General features: G+C 43.2%; 1 protein-coding gene and 1 long non-coding RNA gene across 2 annotated transcripts in view; one reads left to right on the forward strand and one right to left on the reverse strand.

The window, feature by feature from the left end:
• Positions 1 to 2,087: 2,087 nt before the first annotated feature.
• LOC125414146 (uncharacterized) lies at positions 2,088 to 8,962 on the reverse strand. The gene is made up of 3 exons (XR_015000024.2): positions 8,897 to 8,962; positions 4,362 to 4,516; positions 2,088 to 3,614 (listed from the first exon to the last, which is right to left on the reverse strand). It is a non-coding gene; the product is annotated as an uncharacterized LOC125414146 (long non-coding RNA).
• Positions 8,963 to 9,073: 111 nt separating this feature from the next.
• Positions 9,074 to 17,384, forward strand: part of Pms1 (PMS1 homolog 1, mismatch repair system component) — an 84,352-nt gene continuing 76,041 nt past the window's right edge. Inside the window, exons 1-2 of the mRNA XM_048456019.3 lie at positions 9,074 to 9,200; positions 17,070 to 17,221. Coding sequence (XP_048311976.3) covers positions 17,090 to 17,221 — 132 coding nt within the window. The 5' untranslated portion in view covers positions 9,074 to 9,200; positions 17,070 to 17,089. The remainder of the gene's footprint in view (positions 9,201 to 17,069; positions 17,222 to 17,384) is intronic.

Genomic DNA, 17,384 nt, shown 5'->3' on the forward strand with positions numbered 1-17,384 from the left:
GGGAATGGGAGGAGGGGAGGAAGTGTAAATTCTTTAATGGAAAATATTGGAGTAAACTTATGAAACTGTAAGCAAGCTTCAATAGCATGTTTTCTTGTCTAAGACTTGCTGTGGTCACGTTGTCTTTTCATAGTGACAGAACACTGACAAAGACACCAGGAAAACATAATGGATGGAAGAGCTGGCTGGTGGTGCAAAACTACTCACCTCATGGTCAACAGATGGGAGAGACAGGGTGGGAGTCCTCCCCAAAGCCCTGCCTCCTTAGCCCTATAATAGAGACCAGCCCTTTGCCACAAGAACATCTGGGGGACACATAGGATCTGAGGCACCACATTAGATTTGTTGGGATCCACCTAAATTCCTGATATATTTTAACAGCAAAAACATATGCCTACTTGTAGCATGAGAAAGCCGGGCCTGCTTGTTTGTGTTTTTGTCCTGCCCGGACCCCCAGCTGTTTAGTCCCAGAGAAAAATCACACAAAGGACTCCTTAAGTTATAAAGCTGATTGGCCCTTTAGGTCAGGCTTCTTACTGGCTAACTCTCACATCTTGATTAACCCATTTTTCTGATCTATTTTAGCCATGTGGCTCAGTACCTTTTTCAGTGGGGCAGCTCACATCCTGCTGCTTCTGTGTTCTGGGCAGGAGTGGGAGGAATCAACTTCCTCCTCCCCAGAATTCTCCTGTTCTCCTTGCATCATTTCCACTTCCTGTCTGGGTTTCCTGCCTACACCTCCTGCCTGGCCAATCAGCGCTTATTTAAAACATGATTGACAGAATACAGACAATTCTCCCATACCACCTACTGAATTTTTTTGGCAGCTCATTGCCATGATGATGACACCTGTACTAGTTGGCATGGTGAGGGATTTGGTCCCTTGCTGTCCTGGGTTACCTGCAGCAAGTATTTCAGAACCTTGGATCTCTGTTGGCTCAGGCCTGGGCCTACACAAGCTGTATTGCTGTCTTTTGTGATTCTGTGCAGGTTTTTGCAAACCATGACCACTGGCATGCGCACACTTTGCAGTGCCAGAAAAACATGTTCGGGTTATGACTCCGCTTAAAAAGGCATCCCAGTGATGATCCAAGCATCCTGGATTGAGGAAGAGTAAGTGGCAAGAAGTAGGTTGTAAAACAGTTAGGCAGAAGTTGAAGAACTTTGTCTTCTGAGTCCACTTCTGCCACTTAGTAGCTACTGACCTACAACAAGATCCCTGTTTCCTCAACTACAAGTTGGGGTTTTACACCAGTGAAATGCAGAATTTTCCAAATGACATTACATAACTGTTATTACTATGCCATGCATGGTATATGGTATAGGCAAAAAAAAAAAAAAAAAGAAAAGAAACATTCTGCCACTCCAAGTTTAAGACCTTGCCAATAGGCAAAGTGATTTTTAAGGGACCATTACATTTGCCAGGAATTATTTTAAAACTGAGTTTAAGCACATGGTAAAGACACTTTACATGCTTATTGAAGTTAAATCTGTTTATGATTTGTGGAACATTGCTGACAAATGTTCAGTTTCTAGAATGTAATCTGTGGCAGTTAAATATTTCTTTGATTTCAAAGACCTGTTCTTTTCTTCCTTTAACAATAAAAGAACGAACCACGAAGAGATGGCTCAGTGATGTAAAATACGGTCGGTCCTTCGAGAGGACCCACATTCGAGTCCCAGAAACCACAGGGTAGCTTAGAATTGTCTCTAACTCCAGTTCCTGGGGATGAAATACCCGTAAGCCCAAGGCACACACATGATGAACAGACATACATGCGAGCAAGATGCTCATACCCATAAAATAAAAATAAAATATAAAAATCAAAGGATGTCTAATTGAGAACTTGTTATAGAAGTGATTATGCATACATGAAATACAGTGTCAGTATATTAGGGTCCTGAGAATGCTCTAGTCTTCTGACACCATCTGTATTTGGCAGGAGAATCAATTTCTAAATAAATCCACGAAACTTTCTGGGGTAGATTGGAAGAAGAAAGATCAGTGAACGTTAAAAAGGAAACAAAAGGCTGACGTTAAAAATAAATAAAATTTTAATTTTGAATTAACAAGTTTCTCAAGGGTTTTAATGCTTACTCATTTCAAACAAATGAATTACATTTAGTCATATGGTTACATATGTATATCATACATATCATTAAACTTAGATTAATATCAAAATTAAAGGAATGCAGTTTTTTTAAAAAAACATTTCTTATAGTTTTTTTAACTTTTTATTTTATGTGCATTGGTATGAAGGTGTCAGATCCCCTGGAACTGGATCTTCAGACAGTTGTGAGCTGCCATGTGGGTGCTGGGAATTGAACCCTGGTCCTCTGGAAGAGGAGTCAGTGCTCTTAACCACTGAGCCATCTCTCCAGCCCCTAGGGAATGCAGTTTTGACTTGAATATTGAGAAAACTATTTCCTCAACTAATAGGTATAAACTTGCCCAAAGATCTAAATGATACAGTGATACAGTACTCTTATTAACAGCACAGAGCAGAGACTTAAGAGATTTTCAACTCTAAAGAAAAAGAAGCCATCAATTTCAAAGATAATTACAATTTACTTAGTCCTAGAGCAAGCAGTGCACCACTGGACACAGGCGCTCAATGATGCCAGTGATTCCCCCCCCCCCCCCTTTTTTTTTCTTTTTTTCTGACAGAGCATGGCATGTGCTTTATATCCAAGTTCTACTGAGAGAGTAAGGTTGGGCACTATTGAAAACTCGCTCATGGTCAATACTGATGAATGGGCAGCTCCTTGCTTGTTTATTATTTGAAACAAACGGAGAGAGAAAAGAGTCTACTGAGGACTCATTGAGCAGAGATCTGACCTGAACGTTAAAAAGCCTGAGGGACTTTCAGGATTCTCATCGGAATCTACACAGAAAGATGCTTCATTTCCTGATAGAGAATCAAACAGAGGAAAGGAAGTACAGAAGAACATCCAAAGCGTATAGAATGATAACGTCACATATGGTTTCAAAAAACCAATTCACATAGGCATTCTGTTTCCAGAACTCAACAAAACACTACTGATTTAGTCAGTTCACATTCATCTTGGATTTCTGATGACTGGACCAATGATGTTCCCCTAAATACTCAGACTTCAAGTGACCTGGAGGAATGTCCAGCTTCTGACCTGGAGGAACGTCCAGCTTCTGACCTGGCGGAAAGTCCAGCTTCTGAAGAAAGTGACAGTGAGGAATGTGTGTTTATAGGAAACAATTTTGACTTAACTCAGGATTCACAAAAGTTTCTGTCTGAGATACCCAAAGCAATTGGGAAACATCTATGCCATTAGTTACAGTGAATACATACATGTTCTTCCGAGTGCAGTCTTATGAGAACACTATACCCTCCTGTATTTCTCAGCTTGCGGCGTACACAAAGTTTGACGGGTGAAAACGTCTTCCGCAGCCCACTTCCCATGCTGCAGCTTTCTCCCGTGTTTCTTCTCCATCACTTAAGTTCCCCCAGTTCCAGGCACCATAGGGGGCTTGCACATTGTGACACAGGTTCTGGCTGTGTTGCTGGCGTCACCACAGGGAGGCGTTCACAATGAGCAGATGGATCTCTGGAAGCTATTTCTACACCAAGGCAGCGTAACTGTAGAGGGAGTGAACGTTAGTCACATAAATACATAGAGAGCCCATTGATCTCAGAGAGAATGCATCCTCACTCAGCCCCTCCTGATCCCAATCCCAGAAATGTGTGCATCCTCTACAATCTCACTTTAAGCCAAGAAACTTTTTCCTTGTAATTTTTAACTTTAAATTGAATTAATCAGCATTGGTTTGCTTCTAAAAAAAAAAAAAAACCCAATGTGCTGTATACCAAAATTCTGTTTAATATACTCTTGATAAATCAAGAATGCTTTATGAATATTATTAAGGTTTGTAAGTCCCTAAATGATTAATCTACATTGATGTAGGAGGATCATCTGTCTATGTGTTACTTTCATTGATTAATAAAGAAACTGCCTTAGCTTGATAGGTCAGAACATAGGTGGGGGTCAGAATATAGGTGGGTGGAGTAAACAGAACAGAATGCTGGGAAGAAGGCAATGAGGCACAGAGCCAAAGCCAATGGATCAAGCTGCCAGATCAGACATGCTGAATCTTTCCCGGTAGGCCACGAGCTCATGATGCTATACAGATTATTAGAAATGGGTTGAATCACTATGTGAAGGTTAGCCAATAAGGGGCTAGAGACAATGGGCCAGGCAGTGTTTAAATGAATACAGTTTCCATGTAATTATTTTGGGTAAAGCTAGCCAGGTGGCCAGGAGCCAGGCAGGATGAAAAGCAACCTACTGATCCTTCTACAATACATCAAGAACTCCCAGACACTCACAGCTCTGATGAGGTCTGTGCCTGTTTCCATGGTACTTAGCCTTGTATCACCAATCTTAATGGACAGAATTTGAGCACCAGGAGCAACTCCATTCCGTTCAGGCTCCTCTGGAAAATGCCCAGCGGCGATACTTGCTACATGGGTTCCATGAGCTCCTATAGACAGAAATAGGGTGTGTGTGCATAAGATGAAAAAAAATCATCACATACTAAAATCGTAACCATTTCAACATGTATATTAGGACAAAAATAATTTAATAAAACACAACTTGATTACACATCTAGTATTATTTCAAATATATTCCTACCATTCACACAAAATAAACATAAATTACATATATTTGCTTCTCTACACTTGACCCTACCCTGTTTATAGTAAGTAAAAATTGTAAGCTATAGAGGACAGTCAATATTTGCAATACATAGAACTCATAAGTAACCTGTATCCAAAGTGTATTAAAAACAGTCTTACAAACCAACAAAGAAAGCAGAGAAAGGAGTGAGAGACACCCTGTCCACCAAGCGAAATGGCCCACCACTTCGCTTAGAGGAAATTTCACATAGAGGAAATGGCTGAAGGCCCTGGGCTACAAAACAACTCTGCTGAGACTAAGTTGTTTTCATGGTCTGCCTGCAGGCCTTTCTACCCTGCTGTGCTGTGCCCACCAACCCGAGTAGGAATGCCTACTCAGTGAGTGTTTAGAACTGCTTATTATGAAAACTAAGTGCCAGGATTTTTAAAAACTGAATTTCAAGTTTTTTTTGCTGCATCTCCCACAATTTTTTAAATTTTTTCTACAGTTTTTTTTAATATTTATTCATTTATTATGCATTCAATATCTGCCTACATGTGTGCCTGCTGGCCAGAGAGGGCACCAGATCTCATTACAGATGGTTGTGAGCCACCATATGGTTGCTGGGAATTGAACTCAAGACCTTTGGAAGAGCAGGCAATGCTCTTAACCACTGAGCCGTCTCTCCAGCCCCCTTTTTTTCTACAGTTTTAAGGTGACATCTGATGCCATGTCAGAGAGTAGGAGACCTAAAGGACATTATTTCTGGTGTACGTGTGGACTAGCATTCTTTATCTTACTGATTTCTATGTAGCCAGTTCAGTGCCTAACACCCTTTATTTACAAAACTCTCAAACACTGAAAGTCAACCACTGAGTCACTTTTATTTTCACTCCATACAGATTTTAACCTGGATATGATTTGTATTTTGTAAGATGTGACTTCCATTATAAATACACCACAATAAAATATCTCTTATAAGTACATAAGATCACAAAATGTATTAAATTATAATTTTAAATAATTTCTTGGGATCAAAATGTTAATTTTTCTTTAGAATTGTTACTATATAATTACAAAGTGAATAAAAACAATACAAATAAATCTTAAGATTAAAAATGAGTTAAAAAGGAGGGGATGTTAGGTAAGGGAGGAAAGACAAGGCAGCTTTTACACAGATGTGTGGCAGGAATAAGCCACACCTCTATTAGTAACAGACTGCTTGAGTTGATAAGGATGAGATTTCCATGTGTATGCATGTCATCTGCTGCTACCTTTTAGGGAGCAAAACCGGGATACAGAAGTATTATATACCTGCCTCAAAGGTGACAAGAACAAGATCTGGGAGTACTGTGCCCATCTTGTTGAACCAACCACCCACGACAAATGTCATCTGTGTCATTTGCTTAAACTGGAGATTGAAGAAGGATGCTTAAAAGAAATCCCACACTAGCTCAGAACTGAGAAATAGATGGTTATTTATTTAGGGCTAGACTCACAAATCACAATCCTCTGTTGGAACGGAGATCAGAAACCGAATTCTGCAGCCAGAAAAGAGGCCGGGCACATGTTCTACATCGACATAAATAGTACAAGAGGCCATGCCCCAGTGTGTGGGGGGGTAACTACTGCCTGTAGGATTTCCTACAGCATTTCCCTTTTGTTTAAATAAGAGAGTTCAAAGCCTAATACAAAATTATATACAATAAGAGTAAATATATTTAATAATTATCCTATCCTAACTAGTGTAAGTCTTGTATAATAAATAACTTGGCCAAGTCATGAGAGGAAAGTAACTATAACTATCTAGTCTTCAACCCCATCGAAGATCCGAGAAGGGAAATATTACTTGAGCAAGCAGGAAGTGCAATCAAGCAACTTCCATACTGTACATAACTATATATGCATTCCTGTGTGAACCTATATATATATATTAAATATGCACATAGCCCAGAAATCTACTGTGATGCAAATCAAAGCTTCACAGCTGAACTTATCTTCCAAATCTTAGGACAGCCTGGGTATTTGGAGGTGGAGCCTCTAGAGTTGGTTGCTACAGGCATTGAGAAGATTCCCTCATTCTCTCAGAGGCCATTCAGACACTCTGATTTTCAGTGGGTGTGATGACATAAACCCTAACAGGGAAATCTATTTTGGAGGAATCTAATAACATACATTTTAACTGTTCCCTTCATACGAGGCAATCATTTAAAACCAAAGCTAGACAGAAAAAATTATTTGATACGGAGTCCGTAATTTAAAAATGTATCACTTAAAAACCCGTGGAGCAAAATAGTTTCTAGTAAGTTCTCCCTCGTTCTATTGGTTCTAAGTAGCTGACTCACCTGAGATTTTCCTTTACCATACTTCAGCCTCTTAGTCAACTGTTGCTTATCAGAACCTCTAACTTCACTTTGCATGAGTAGTTTTGGAATGAACAATGTTTTACTGACAAAGCCTGACGAGATTGTTTGTTCCCGTAATCTATCCCTCTTGACCCACGAGCGTCCCTCTATCCAGTGTATCCACACTGGAGTGGCAACCTGCTCACTAGCTGCTTGATAGCAGTCTCAATTATCAGTGTATAAAACACAGAGTGCAGGATGATGTACAGATTCAGGTGTCTGGGAAGATCTTGGGATGGGGACTATGGTATTGGTAAACTAGTATATAGGAGTGGGTATTTCCTCTTTTGTTACAGAATTTGCTGAAGAGAAGCCAGATAGTTTCGCGGAATTGCATAGCTGGGTGAATATGTTGCATGACTTCTTTTGTGGTCTCAGGAAACTATATACCCCAGACGGGGATATTCATGACGGACTAAAGAGGAGATGCTATTTGAGCCAAGCTTGATGAACCACGAACAAATTGAGGTTACACAGAGACATGGATGATCTAGACAGTTGCACCACCAAAGGCCCACCACACCTGCACAGCAAAAGCAAATAACTTGGGAATGCCCCAGCGCTCGAATTCCCCACACAACTGTAGGCAGCAATGTCCCAACACCGTTAAAGCAATTCTCCTTTACCCCAGCCTCTGTTCACTCTTTGATATAAACTTGGAGAGAGGCCTTGTGAGTCTGGGCAAGTTTCCTGTGGATTTTTAGGAGGCTCCGAATACCACCCCCTTACAAGGGAAAAGCTACATAAAAACCTGAAAAATTAAGACTGTGGTCTCAGATGGAGCTCAGTGATAGAGTGCTGACACATTAGTAAGCAGATTGTGGGGATCTAGAGCAGGAAACTAAGACCAGACAATGTTATCTTTTACTTCAGACTTGCTAACAGAGAAATCTTTGCTTTAGTTCTGCGGATGGAGAAGCAGTTCTGCCTAAAGCAGCTGGCTCTATCTTTCATTTCCTCTCCTGAAGAATGACAGACTTTACTAACTTGCACAACCAAATACATAATTACCTTTAAGCTACGCCAAACCTGAACTACTTGAAATAAATTCTTCTCTTACTTGGGTTAGCAGCTTTGCTTCTGGAAAAACAGTAAAACCCACTCTGTTCCAAAGAGAACGGCAAGAGCCCTGCCTGTCTTCTATCGGAGTGAGTCTGCACAGACTCTGTTAAGTAACTAATGCAAACATGTCTTAATTTATCAACACACAAGATTCAGCCAGAAGAACCACAACAGTACACATACAAGGTTGAAGGGGGTTGTATGAAAATAAGAGGGTCTAGGCCATATAAAACGGAATGTGTAATGAGAACTTCATAGAAGTCTGTTTAAACTGACTATGAATGAAAGATTGGCATTCTCCTTCCCTCACGCAATGCTGTAAGCTGGCCCTAGTTTCTTACCAATACCTCATTTCCTTGGGCTGAGTGACTGTACTCTCATCGTACTGCCATCAACTTCTAAGCTTTGCCCAGCCTGCCTGTCGAGCCTTGCTCTCAGAGAAAGAGCAAGCACATTAGACAGAGGCATCCCTTCCTGGAGTTCTGCACTTCAAGACGGCCAGCCTATGAAGGACCAGAACTTGGCCCTCCGCTGTAAATACCTCTTAATTTCACATCATCACAGAAGCATTGCGGCTCGCTAACTACGCCTCCCTCACTGGAAACACAGCAGCTCTACGAGCTTCGTTCAGTTGCAGAAACATTTCAATACTTATTAATTCCAGAGATCCGAACACCATGCAGCAGGGACGTTTGGGAATAAGTACACTCAGGAGAGAAGCTGTGTTTAGGATGAAGTGAGTTAGATCATGCATCTCCCGGAGCCGTGTGGCTTACCTGCCACCTCCCGGCGGTCCGCAGGGCTCAGCGGCTGCTCCACTTACGTCCCCACCGGCGCGCCACGGAAGCCTGCCAAGCCGCGCCCACCCGCAGCCGATTGGCTGCCCGACGCGCCAATCCCCACGCCCCGCGGTGGGCGGGGCCGAGAAGCGCGCGAGCGCCCGTCCCGCCGAGCGCACGCACGCGCACGCGCGCTGCGGATGGTGGCGGGGACGTCTCGCAGAGTGGACCCCACGGCTCGGCGTCTCCTGGCCGTACGTCGCGGAGGGTGGTGAATGCCTCACCTCTCGCGAACTAGAAGGTAGTGTCATGGGGGTCGGGCACGCCCGGTGATGCTCGTGGGGGCTGGAGCCGCCTCCCGGGGCCAGGGGCGGGCCAGGCGCGCGCATGTGTGTCAAGCCCTCGGGGCTGCAAGGCAGTTGTGGGAGCTCTTTACTCAGACTCTTAGGGTGCAAGACCAGAAAGTTGGTCTTGTTAGAGAGTGTAGCGGCTTGTAATGATGGGTCTTGTCTCAAAGTCTGTCCATTTGTGTTTATCCCTGATGAAAGTCACGTGTAGTGCCACCTGAAGAAATATGGATACCAGAAGTTCATCTCATTGAGGAAGAAGAAAAGACTTGATCAATCAATTCACTTTCGTTCCATATCATCTTAGAAATGACATTTTCTTCGCCTTGATGATTTGTATTTATAAAAGTTTGTGATACTTACTTCAGAAATAACCCTGGGAAACCTTTTAAAGTTGGCAGAAGGCTTTGCACGTATGTGCAGTGTCTAGTATTTGTTTGGGATCTGTGGAACAGTTGGATTGTGTTTCAGATGTGTTGTTTTCTCCCTAAATTCTAAGTTCCCGAGTCTCTTTCTTTTTGTAGATGCATCATGATGTGGCGGCCAGGAGGTACACTGGGCTGGGTGATGGTGTGGGTACCAGGAGTGTAATATTAAACATACAATTGGAGGGAGTTGAGACTCAACTTGTTAGGAGGGCAGGCACTTAGTATTAAAATTATCCTTAGTGTCCCTGCATTAATCATGCATTGGTTACCAGACTTAAAGTAATGTAATTTCTCTCTCTTTATTTTCTTCCTTTTTCTTTTTTTGTATTCAGAAATATATACTATGTGATTCCTTACAGTCAAAAGGTTAGGTAGTTTAGGATAAGGCTTCGACAGGCGTCTTCTGCATAATGCAAGCCGAGTGCTTAAAGAGTGTGAGAGAGAGAGGGGTCATTCCAGTGGCTGACATTGGAAGTGATTAAGAGGAAGCTCAGTAGCGGGGTACAGACAGATTCCGCTAACAAAGGAAAATGGAAGTTCCTGACCGACCGTGGGGACCACCAGTGGAGACCCCACAGCAATGCTAAGCGGCAAGCCTGAGAGAGACACAGTAAGAAGTTCGGTCTGTTTACAGACTCTTACCTGAGGCAGCAGTGACGATTATTGTTAGAAATGCCTTCTTGGGAAGAGCAAGATCACGTGACCATACAGATTTAGGTTGGGGTATTGAGTTATCTAAGAAAAGGGGAGAAATGCTGGGGAATGCTTACATTCCTGGGAAGAAAACCAGAGTTATCTGAGACAGATAGATAGAAATATCTGTGGTCACTCACTGGGGATACAGCAATGGCATCTCAGTGCTTGCCTGTCATACGAAAGACCCGAGTTTGATCCTAAATACCGACACAAAGAAAGCAGCATAGGTCCCAAGGAAAGGATGTATTCCTTCAGAGACCCTTGCTGAACAGAGGAGAGTTCTGCAAAGGTAGCTGCTTGGCAGTGGTTTAGAAATGATTTGGCGAAAGGAGTTTGTAACAGTATAGCTACAGGACCTCCTCAAGCTTGGCCACACAGCAAAGGAGAGAGTGGCTGCAGCCAGAGGGCTAAGGGAAGGTACTTGACTAGTGTTTGCTTTCCAGGCCAGTGGGCTTGTGGCGAGGCTGGACAGACAAAGGGAGGCGAAAGGGTGTTGGTGGTGTCTGTCTCAGTTGTCAGAACACAGGACTGCACACCGGGAAGGGGCTCAGCGACGGGAGCTTCTCACCGCTCTGGAGGCTGGCAAGTCTGAGATCCAGGCAGATGGTGTAGTCGCTGGCTTCCCAGAGTCACCGAGGGCACCTCCCGTCTGTGTCACTGGGTGCAGAGGAGCCAAGAAGCTTCCGGAGCTTCCTCAATGCGCGCTCGTGTGGCCGTCCTGAGGCCTTCATCCTCATGATCTATGGTGTCCCAGAGGGCCCTACTTGTGTTACTCATTTCCAGAGAACAGAAACATTCAGGACACAGGATGGGACCGGACACAGGTGTGACAGGACACAGGTGGGACCGGACACAGGTGGGACAGGACACAGGTGTGACAGGACACAGGTGTGACAGGACACAGGTGTGACAGGACATAGGTGTGACAGGACACAGGTGTGCCCTGATACTGCAGAGCGGACAAGGCAGGAGAGAATTGATTTATGGTCACAATGGGATGGTGGCCAGGCGCTGCGACTTGTCACGATCTCTGTAAACTTGTATTAGAAGAGCTGGGGTAAAAGTAGGGATTTGGAAAAAAAAAATCATTTTGAAACCTTGTAGAGAATAAGAGAGATTCTGAATACTTGAAGGACAGTATTGTCTGTTAGCCGTTTCAAGTGCTCATAGCTCTCCGTGGGCTGTTGGCTGTCATATTGTCCAGCGTGTAAGGCCAGAGACAGAAGATACTTTCTATCTGTGATAGACAGCATTAATTTGTGCGAATGTTATGCTAATAGAGGTTTAGTGTTCTCCCAAAGCGAGAAAGTTTGGAGGCCCCGGAGACTTCCAAACAATTGTTGAGAGATAGGTATAGGTAGCTACTTCCCTTCAGACGGTTTACCCCAAAACTCAGTAAAATTATTGTTAGTAGTAGAAAAGAATTCCCACTCTGCTTCTACATTGTGATCCACACCAGAACATGGTACATTTTCAGTCTGTCCCGATGGCAAGGCTTAAGAGTCCCACTCCTTGGGAGGTGGAGATAGGAGAAAGGCAAATTCAGGTCCTGCCCGCACTAGAGTGAGTTCAAGACTAGCCTTGGCAACTTCGTGAGACCTCGTCTTAGAAAAAAAAAGGGCGTGTATAAAGCCCTGGGTTCCGTCTCTGCAGCCACAGAATAATAATTGCATTTTAGGCCTTTACCATTTGTATGACGTTTGACTCCCTGCAACAGGATCTTGCTGTTAAGCCCAGATTTCATCTTCCACAGCCTTCCAAGTTTAGGACTGTACATAGCTGTGTATGTGCCGCTACGCCCACTGCTTTTCAACTCTGCCAACACACAAAGTAATTGATTTCACTATGGCACCCCCCCATCCTCGTCTGTCCTCTCCCTTACCTCTCCCATGCCTGTTTTTATCGATGCTTCATCAATTGATCCTTGCAGCAAACCACTGCATCATTGTCTCCATTTTTATAGGTGACAGCTTTTTTTTTGCAGAGGAATTTGAGTTTGCTTCAGTAGTAAAGATACTAAGACCTGGGTTTTGGATTTTGGTCCGTTTCTCTACTGTGCCAATCAGCGTTGCCTTCTTTATGTACAGCAAAAAGTACTTGTGACTTGTAAGAACCCAGGAAGTTAGCCTCTTCCTAGTTCACCGCTAAAATCCTTGTGTGCTTGTTACAATGCCTGCCCCTCCTGCTTGCTACACAGTTACTGTAGCTTTTTACTTGACAGCTGGGTTTACACGGCCTGAGAAACAACCCTTAGCTGACCTTTTGGTTTTGTGCTTTGTGTTATCATTTTGTTTAAAATTAACTTCTATAGGTTCAGTTCATCAAATGAACGTGTAGTTGTGTGGAATTACTTAGAGGTTTTTTTTTTTTTTTTTTTTTTTTTTTTTTTAAAGTTCTCCCCCAACCCTCAGAAAAAACCAAAACTTTACTTTCTAGAGGAATTCCATGTTGTCAAGGTAACCGTTATTGTCCCAAAATATTTTCTGAAGCTAGGCATAAATGAAGGCATATATAAAACTCCCTCCTTGTCGTATGCACGCTTGTAATTCTAACACTCAGAAGGTACAAATAAGAGAATCTCTGAACGCTAGAGGCTAGCCTGGTCTGCTTCATGAGTTCTAAGCTGGCAGGGCACATACCAGCAAGAGCAGAAGCCCTCCAGTGTGTCTTTTAAGTAATAGAATTTTCATTTTAAATTTTGGGAATTTTTTTTTAAAGATTTTATTTATTATATATACAACATTCTGCCTTCACATATGCCTGCACACCAGAAGAGGGCGCCAGATCTCACTACAGATGGTTGTGAGCCACCATGTGGTTGCTGGGAATTGAACTCAGATCCTCTGGAAGAACAGTCAGTGCTCTTAACCTCTGAGCCATCTCTCCAGCCCAAATTTTGGGAATTTTTTGTTGTTGCTCTTGTTTCTGTTTTGAACAAAGAGTGTTGTCTGCATGTTGGTTCATCTTATGAAGGACCTGTAGCCTGCACAGAGGTTCTTTCCAACATGCTTAGAGACCTGTTTTAGGCCTAGTGATGCCGAAGTAATTCAGCATGTCTCAGGTCTGACTCATTTGTATTAAAAGCTGCTCGAGAGTCTTGACAGCCAATCCAAAAGAGCCCGGGGCTCTAGGAAGGCATTCTGGAGCGTCAGCCTTTGCATGACTAAGGAGGCGCCAGGGAAGCTGTGAGATCCACACCCTAAGGTGCCGGCATCATGCGGTCATGGCCAGCCAGGCATATCACATGCTGCATTTATTGTAGCGGTTCTTAGCATTCCTCAACTATTGACAACGAAGTGGTGATTTCTTTAAAGAGGTCTTTACAATTACCTGTCCCCGTGGTTCTACTGTCGTGTGACTCAGTGATCTGATGTCATGAGTTTGGACCAGGATATTTAAGGAAATATATTTGAGGTAAAAATTTTTGCCTAACTTTTGAGAAGTAATGCCCATTCATTCAGTCATTCTGTTTTCATCCCTCCTTATTACCTAAAAAAAAAACAAACAAAAAAAACCCCCAAAAACCATCTTCCAAGATTAATGGTCTGTATTTGCAGAGTTGAGGGCCATGGAAGCTGTAAAGACACAAATGAGATCTGCGGGAAGTGGGTCAGCCTGCGGTTGAGGGCTTGGAGGCCTCTGGGCAAGCTAGGCCCCCTAGTGATTCACTGTCAGAAAATCCTGTGTACCAACCTTCCTAGTTACTTCTTGCTTTCTGTCCTTTACCATGGGGCAGATGAAGGGAATGTCAGTAAGAAACTCTGAACTTGAGAATGTTTACGTTTATTTTACACATCTTAAATGATGATAAACTCATGAATGTGGACACTGCCTCCTTATCACACTTAGAGGTCAAAGGCAATTCGTGTCTGAAGAGCTCAGAACAGGGTCTGGGTGCTGAGTTCATGAGGGCGGGGCTGAGTGTGAAGACAGAAGAATAAATGAGAAATGGCTTGATTGTGTGTTTAAGTGGAGGGGAATACTTCGATTAGAGCTTCCATGTTGGTTATACTCAAATCCATGGACAGAGATGTAGAAAAACAGCAGTTTTCTCCCACTTATGCCATTTGTAGATTTTCTGTCTTGTTTATTTGTTAAGTTTGCCTGAAAATACTGGATTTATTGTGTCATTTTCGACAGACGTGTGCTACATTGTTTTAGTTCCCCCTCCCCCCTAGTCCCGGCTCTTGTTCATCTTTGTTTCCCTTCCGTTCTCCGTTACAGTGTATTCACCTCTTCTTGTCCCTTCTTTCCCTTCCCCAGGCTGGAGCTGCAGCTCAGAGGTTAACAGCACTTGCTGCTCTTGCAGAGGATGGGGTTCAGATTCCTCTGGTGGCGGGATGACCCAAGTGAGCTAGTTAGTCCTTTTTATTGATGGCTCCTGCCATCAAGAGTGGGCTCGCGCCAGCTCTTGGTGCCCAGACTCAGGGGTTCAACACTTTAAAAGGCAATCAATCACGAAGACCATAATTTACATCAAAGTTAGAGGAGGCTGGAGTGGCCTTGAAACTACCAGCTGGGGAACAAGTGTTCAGATGCTTGCCACTGTGGGGACATTCAATTTATCTTCTTTTTCGAGACGGGGTTTCTCTGTGTAACCCTAATTGTCCTGAAACTCTCTCTGTAGACCAGGCTGGCCTTAAACTCCGAGATCCCTCTTCCTCTTCCTTTGCTGGGATTAAAGGTGTGCACCAGCTCCCCCCCTGTGGGGGACATTCTTATACAAACCATCACAGTCAGTTTCAGAGTCTACCCTAATGATCCTCTGGACTTCACTGGACCCTTTTGTCACGTGACCTTTTTCCTTTCTAACTTCATAGATTAGAATCTTCTCTTTGTTTTAGTTTGGCCAGGCCTTTGTCAATCTTGTTTATTTTTTTAGACTTTTTTTTTTTTTGACTTTGCGCATTGACTTTTCAAGCCTTTTATTAGCTGCTGCCCTGGTCCTTATTTGCTCTCTAATTCCTTTGGGTTTGGTTTGTTTCGGTTTTTCTAAGACATCGACGCGCATTGTTTGCTAGTTACTGAAGAGCTCTCTACTGTTTTCAGGTAAGCTGTCAAAACACTAAACTTTCTTTGGAAAATTGTTTGATTTATTTACTTTTTTATTTTTTTGAATTGAGAAGCTTTTTTAATTTATTTTTATTTTATGTGCATTAGCGTTAGTGTTTTGTCGGCGTGTATGTCTGTGTGAGGATGTCACATCCCCTGGAACTGGAGTTACAGACAGTGTGAGCTGCCATGTGGGTGCTGGGAATTGAATCCAGGTCTTCAATTAGGTCTCTTAAGCACTAAGCCATCTCTCCAGCCCCCAAAAATTGTTCAGTGACTTGTTTCATTTGATTGTAGAAAATTTAAAAAAATTTCCTCTCTGCTTTCTGGTCGTTCTAGAATGTGCCATTCAGTTTCCAGGTACTGTCCAACTTCTTTAGTTCTAGTTGCTGTTAATTTCTAGTTTTCTTCCACTGTTGTCTGATAAGACAGCAAATTATTTGGTTCTTTACATCTCAGTTTGTGGCTGACAGTGTTGTCTATTTTAGCAAAGGTTCCACAGGCTGGTGAGAACGTGTTCTCTGTGTCTGTTGGATAGAATATTTGTGTGCAGTGATGAACCATTAGCTGTGTAGCGTAGTTTAACTATCAAGTTTCTCATTGATTTTTTTAAATTTCAATGATTTATCTAAGCAGCGCTATAAAGAAAGGGCTCTGTATGCCTTGCGGGTCTGAACTCTCGTAGGCCTGCCTGCCACGCTGTCTTTCCATGAAGTTAATTCTATGAATAAATCTCTTGCTCAGAAGGACAGCCTGCCTCAGGGTCCCCCATGAACCTCAAACCCCAGCCCTTTCAGTGTGGTCTTTTGGAGGAGTGCTGTTGCTTTTATTTCTGGTATGTCTCTGTGTTATGATTTGTGCATCTTTTGGTTTTGAATACCTTCGGGGTATCGTGGAGGGTCTTCGTGAGTAGCTGGGCATGGGTGAGCCTGCCTCCTTCCGCTCCCCTGCTGTGAGCAGCACTGTGTGCCTCTTGGCTGGCATTACCTCTCAGCGGTGTCCATCTTCTCCTCTGCCCTCGGTACGCTGCTCTGACACTACCTGTGTGAACTCCTGAAGCTTTCCTCTTTCTCTCTTTGCTGATAAAGTCTGTCTTGCCTTAATCACTTAAATCTTTAATCACTTAAATATCTTTTTATTTTTGTTGCTTTCTTACTTTGTCATCCTTTTCTCACCACTTCCTCCTTTCCTTTTCTCTCTCTACCTCCTTCCACGTCTGCTCCTTTCTCTTCTTTCTCCGGTGCTTCCGCTTCACTGGCATGGAGGGAGCTTCCAGTCTGCCGTCTTACCTGCAAGTCTTCTGGGTATTTTTAGAGCTGTCTGAGTTGCTGTGTCCGTGAGAGGTAACTAATTACATGTGTTTTAGGACTTCTTGTATCAAAGTCTCGACCCTGTGTCTCAATAACTGAATGAACTTAGTTCCTCCTGCATACCTCAGTAATCTTACAAAATGGAGATGGCAGTGTTCCCTGCTTCTAAGGATATTAGTAGGAAGTTCATTGTCTCACACTGTGAGCTTACGGTCAAGCCTTGCATACATAATTCCTCAGCACAGATGCGCCCTTACGGTATGGCCTGTTGTTATCATCTGGTCTATACGTCAGAAATGTTAACACTTCTTCTCTACACCTTGTGATTCTGTTCCAGTCACGCTGCCGAGCGCCAGGATGAAGCAGTTGCCTGCAGCAACAGTTCGCCTCCTGTCCAGTTCCCAGATAATCACATCAGTGGTCAGCGTCGTGAAAGAACTCATTGAAAACTCCTTGGATGCTGGAGCCACCAGCATCGACGTGAAACTGGTGAGTGCCATGCCTTCACAGCTAATGCCGGGGCAGCCAAACGGACCTGGCAGGTTTTCCTGAGAGATTGTTGCTGTACGTTCATTCCCACGTGTTGGGCGTTTGGAGTACATTTTAAAGAGTAGATTGTAATTTCAGCCAAGGTTATAGTAACACTAAAGGA

Source organism: Myodes glareolus, chromosome 27, assembly GCF_982192425.1.
Source record: "Myodes glareolus chromosome 27, mMyoGla1.1, whole genome shotgun sequence".
Taxonomy (NCBI): Eukaryota; Metazoa; Chordata; class Mammalia; order Rodentia; family Cricetidae; genus Myodes; species Myodes glareolus.